The sequence below is a fragment of the Populus alba genome, chromosome 17 (genome assembly GCF_005239225.2).
Source record: "Populus alba chromosome 17, ASM523922v2, whole genome shotgun sequence".
In the NCBI taxonomy this organism is placed as follows: Eukaryota; Viridiplantae; Streptophyta; class Magnoliopsida; order Malpighiales; family Salicaceae; genus Populus; species Populus alba.
Genome location: NC_133300.1, coordinates 16,889,787 through 16,895,786, shown reverse-complemented (window position 1 = coordinate 16,895,786; position 6,000 = coordinate 16,889,787). Strand labels below are relative to the sequence as shown.

Genomic DNA, 6,000 nt, shown 5'->3' with positions numbered 1-6,000 from the left:
TGTAGTGCCTATTTATAGGCAAATGGTGGCTTCTCTTCTTCTTTCCAGCAACTGCATATGGGAGACAATGGTGGGACAAGAAGACCTTAAAACATGCCACCATTAGTGGCACTAATGGTGCTACCACTAACTTGGTGGTAGGGTATTGCCACTAAATGGCAATATCCTAACAACTATTTATAGTTGTGCCAAGAGCACATTCCTTTTGTAGAAACACCATTGTAGGTCTTTCTTTTATATTTATTGGGATCATAGGTTGTTCTTTGAGATCAATACAACTCGATTTGGAATATTGAGTAATCCACCATTCTTCCAACTAGTCAAATAGAGGAAACAGAAGCTTTTTTATAAAGCAAAAGCGAGGTTAAAATTATTTACCACATTCTGACTCTGGCGCCATAACAAACAGAAAGTAATGGGAAAACCAGCTTAAACAGGATAAATGATACGGAAAGCAAATTAAGGCCTACATATAGATACATGTATGAAAATACGTATCTTGTGAACAACGTTAACGTTATCTAAGCTATGACACAGAATAGATATTACTTGTTCACAAATAAGTTGAACAGTAATGACGAAACATGGAACCATTTCCTTTTGTCATTGGTGGATGAAAGCCTTGAGATGGGACACCATCTCTTGAACGTGGATTTGGGAGAGATGAGAATTAAGTAGAACTTGAAATGCATGGCCAACTCCTTTGTAAATCATTTTTTCTACTCTCTTACCAGCATTAACCAAAGCAGCACAAAACTCCAAGTTTCTATCCTTGAGTATATCCATCTCAGATATGCATACCATTGTTGCTGGAAATCTTTGATCCCGCAACTTGCTTGCACCGTTTGCTAAAGGGTTGCAGCATGGATGATCACGGGTAGACCCTAAAGGTAGTGATAACAGCCAATACGTGTCAGAAGCCGATAGAGTCAGTGCTGAGTTAGCTGGTTGAGCCATGTTTTTCTCGGACAAAGTTCGTGCCTCTCCTCCAAAGAAAGGTTGGATCAAGATGATGCCCTTGAGACACAAAGGCTTAATTAACATGCAATCAGGATTGTTACTGGACCCTAGCCTTGTAGCCATATTGTATGCTATGTTTGCTCCAGCACTGTCACCAGCTAAGAACAAGCTAGAGAAATTGCACCGACTTAACCACCATTTATGCTCAGGAGAACAATTTAGAGTCTGTTGTTTTACCCACATAAGGGTCTTGATTCCGTCTTCGTAAGCAGTAGGGAGACGGTTCTCCGGGGCTAGACGGTAGTTTACGGATACGATGATGCAACCTGCTTTAGAAGCAAGATTGGCCAAGAACTCATGGTAACAAATCCAAGCAGCTGAAGCAACACAAAATCCACCTCCATGGAAGTAAACAAGTAAAGGCAGTCTGCCTGAGCGTTTTGTGACGTAAATGCGTGCCCACAAGTTAGTGAACTTATCGATAACAATATCTTTTGCTGTCACATCATCTACTGGCGCCACATTGCAAGGAACATTAGGAACTATAGGAGGCCTTTCGATGCGTCCATCTTTGTAAACTCTGATGAGTCCTTCAATTTCTTCACTGATTACGCCGTGAGAGTTCTTGCTCATTTGCAGATTAACTCTTGGATCAAACGAAATGGCAGCCATATTTTTTTCTTATCTTGCGGTGGGGTGTGTTAATGGACAATTTGGTATGTTCTGCTATAAATCTAAACTCACTTTATATAGAGAGTGAGAGATTAGGTCAAGGATAGACTTTAAATTGAGAGGGAACCTTCCTTTTCTTTTTATCTGAGAAGTAGTCCGGCAGTTGAGCTCATGCTATGACATCACTTAGATTCTCACATCATGTGGAAACTGTTAAAAGATTTATGAACTTGTAATTTTTCGAAATGGCAGTAAATGACTATCACTGTCATCAAGAAACTTTCCTATCTGAAATTTTCTGCAATAGTTGATCAACATGAGCCAACACCTGAGGGAAATCTTATCCTTGTCCACTTAATATACCTTTTGAAGAAGAGTGAATGGCACAACTTGAATTACAATTTGACTTCTGCTGTTGGATAGATACTTGTGAATATAGTCTGAATTCTTCATTGTAAATAGGGAAGATAATGGAAATCAACGTGTTCAACTTCAAACATGATTTAGAAGAAAGGAATATGATGGAGTCAAACATAATGACAGTTAGATTCCTAGTTTATTCTTAGAATTATTCTGACATTTTGCATTTTTCCACATTCTTTGTTGTTGTCATATTGTTATTGCTGCTTGCTTCATACCATAGTCCAGTTACAGAGAATTACAAATGAGTATGAATGTATTTAGAAACCACCAGTCTCCGTTATTGGACAAGGTTTATCCACATAAAAAAAAAAATTAAGCAAGCAAAGCATGTGCTTGGTACACAAGGAAAGCAAGTGTATTTGAGAATCCAAGATCATGTATAGCAGGTGATCTGCATACATATCTACTGCTGCAACTAAAGCTCAAAGTTAGAAATCTTGCTATTGACATGCCAAGGCTTTTAATTACTGCACTCTTGAGTTGATTTTGGACGGCAATCTTTATACGCCAAATATTCTCCAACATTATTATTATAACTTTTGACTTTCTGATTTCCAAGGTGTCCTCTTCCAACTTCTTTTGCGCAAATCCTTGTGTTGTAATCTTCAGATGGAATTTAGATCTCTTGTGTAGCCGACATGGAGATAGAAAGATAATGACACAATGGTTAGTGGTGCACTTGCCATATAGATATGCTACCCCATTATATATACAGAGAGATCGATGACTTGACCATAGAAGATAATGACAGGCATTAACTCATTAGAATCTGAAGTCTAGTTTGAGCTCTCTGCTCGTTTCAACAGCACAAAATTCTTCCTTTAGTTCAGAAATGGTACTTGGCAAATGATTCTTTATTCTGCAGAAATATCTCCTAAAGGATATGATCCTGCAAGCTATTGTTGAGTTGAAATGAGAGCAAAGCAAATACTTTTCACATCAATATTGCAAGATGAACTTAGATATAGCTTGGTAAGAAAAAGAAAAGGATAACAGGAATCTACAGGGAGAAGTATAGAGCATGTGTTGACGAAGCTTCTTGAATTTTTATTCCTTTGCCCGAATCTTGCCTTCTGTTCACCTTTCTAGTATTCGTCAACAAAATAAAGTTGTTTACCTTTGCATTTTATCTCCCCCGGTTAACGGCAAATGAAAATGCACTTAAAGTATTGATGATTCACCTTCATATTTTTATGCAAAAGAATGAAAATTCATGTTGGAAATTTCGCTAGAAAAGAATTTGTGCTCTCTAAGGGCTGAAAATGAAGCTTTCGCCACCCTTTGAGTTCTGTCAAATTTGGGGAATCACCCATTCCTATATTAAACATCATTAACAAAATCTATTAGAGAATAATATAAATTATATCTTGAAACTTCATTTAATAATTTAAATTTTTGGGTTGAATTAGTTCTTTGATATGGTATCAGAGATTTAATGATCAAGCGGTTACGAGTTCGAATCTAACCATCCCCATTTATTTGATAAAATTAAGCACAAGGTAATGTTGGTATGTGCAAGTTTCAAGCCCAAAGAGCTTTCACTTGAGGGGGTGTGTTAGAGAATAATATAAATTATATCTTGAGACCTCACTTAATAGTTTAAGTTTTTAGGTTGAATTGGTTCTTTGATAAAACCTTTATTGCTCAAACACCTAAAAAAAAAAATGATGAAGTAACTTTTCAAAGTTAGTTATATGAGCACAGAATGCATTAGTCAATGGAGTCACCGAACTTCCGTATCATTCAAAATCTTAATATGCTTGTTTGCAAGCTCTTAAAGCAGATTCACGAAGAATTACAGACTGAAAAAGGAAAGTAAAAGATTCATTATAGACCCTTTTTCTTGGAAGGGAAATGTGCGGATATGCTTTACAGAATTGTTCCAGGAAGTGTTTGTGAACTCAGAAAATCACATTTTCAGTATTCATATATATATATATATATATATATATATATATATATAAGAAAGGCACCTAAAATCGCTCTTTCTGCCTTGAAAATTTCGAATATGGAATAAAGAGCCATGTAATGTGTCAGCTAAAGCCATATCAGCATTATTCATGAGCCTAGGGGTCGTTCTGAGTTGAACAAGAGGAGTTTTATTTTCATGCTCAAGTGAAACTTCCACGGATACTTGGAAGGTGGAGATACCTTCTCAGATTTGACCATTTCTGTGGTGCATAAGGAAGTTCGTTCTATTTCACTTGTTCTTCTCTTCAGAAAATTCATATTTTATTCCAAATCATAAAGATTTACGTTGCCACTCCTCCCCAATAAGGAAAAAAAATATATATATATGAGAAAGGTAAGATACTTTTGTTCCTTTTTCTATTTTTTTGTTCTTATTGGGGAGGAGTGGCAAGATCAATGTTTCTGCGAGAATGCAATGCTCAGCTGGTCCCATTTCAAAGATTTTATGCCACCATAAATCATGAAAAACATTATTTACTTCAAAGTCTAATCCCATCGAGAAATTCAAAGCTGAAGATCTTTTTTATAAGAATAAGTGTTCGAGAATAATATAAATTATATCTTAAAATTTTATTTAATATTTTAAATTTTTTGGTTGAATTTATTCTTTAACATGGTATCAGAACCTTGATAACCAAGTGGTCACGAGTTCGGTTCTCATCATCTCTATTTATTTGATAAAAATTAAGCACAAGGTAATATGAGCCTGTGCAAGTTTCAAGTTTAAATAGCTTTCATTTGAGTAGGTATGTTAAAAAATAATATAAATTATATTTTAAAACCTTACCTAATAACTTAAATTTCTAGATTAAATTAGTTCTTGGATAGGTAATTTTCACCTCAGATAACCTCATTAGAGTAAAAGTCCAGATTCTTCTGATCCTTGCATTCCACCAGAAATAAGTCTTTCGAGCCCCGATAATGGGCTGCAATCTTTCTCTTTATTCCTAAATACACTTTCTTCTTTCTCTCCTTTTTGACCAAACTCCGTGGACAGGTGAAAAGGTTGTTTATAATGAAATCTTACTGGATCAATGTTCTTTGTCATGAGATCTCATTGGATCAAAAATATTAACCAAATGTAACTTTTCTTGTTAAAATTTAGAAAACCATGAACTGTTTCTTAATGTCAACAGATGCCTCGGTGCCAGAATCAACATGGCCAGCAGAGACTCGTAGTTTGTAGAAACCATCTCCGCCATTTCTCTATCTTCACTGATAAGCACACCTTCATTCTTGGATTTGAATTCTGTAAAAGTTTGATACTGAGCACTGACTGTTGCAACCTTGACTTGTTATTGTTCATTCATCATTCTTCACTTACACTTCCTGCCATGTTTCAAAACAATTATTTTCTCATTTGGGTATCTAAAAGTAGAAAGTTTCAATTGAGTCCCTCTCTCAATGTCCATCTACGGATTTAGTCTAAGGTTCATTCTTCATGCAAAAAAAAAAAAAAACAGGTTCCCTTTGAAGGGAGTTTGTCGTTTCCATATTTTTATGATAATCTCATGCAATATTACACAATTCAAAATTTCTATGCCCTTAGAAACTTTATTGACAAAAAATTCTTTGAGGACTTGGTTGAAGTTCACGATATAGTTGAGGAGCTAATTCGAGATTTATGGAATCAGAACAAAACTTTTGTTTAAAAAGAATTAAAAATAAATTGTACAAAACTTATTTAATCATTTTATTAGCAAATCATTTTCTTATTATTCGCAATTGTAACTTTTTGTTTTATTTGGGTCAACTTAAGATGAAACTAGAAAATTTTTGACAATGTAATTTTTATTTTAAAAAAATCTGAAATCCCTAACATTCTTAAAGAGAAAAATAAGATGGAGAAAATATTGCTCAGTTTTCTTTTTTGTTGCTTTGTATTTACTGGACGTATCACAAGTGCTTCAAATATTTATTTATTCATATTCGGACCCTTGAATTCAAAGTTTTGGTTGCATGACCATGCATTTT

General features: G+C 35.0%; 1 protein-coding gene across 1 annotated transcript; it reads right to left on the bottom strand.

Annotated features, from left to right (window-relative positions):
• Nucleotides 1-396: 396 nt before the first annotated feature.
• On the bottom strand, nucleotides 397-1,657 carry LOC118029746 (probable carboxylesterase 17). Its single transcript, XM_035033670.2, has one exon. The coding sequence runs from the start codon at nucleotides 1,630-1,632 to the stop codon at nucleotides 604-606; it is 1,029 nt and encodes a 342-aa protein (XP_034889561.1). The 5' UTR covers nucleotides 1,633-1,657; the 3' UTR covers nucleotides 397-603.
• Between the last annotated feature and the right edge of the window lie 4,343 nt (nucleotides 1,658-6,000).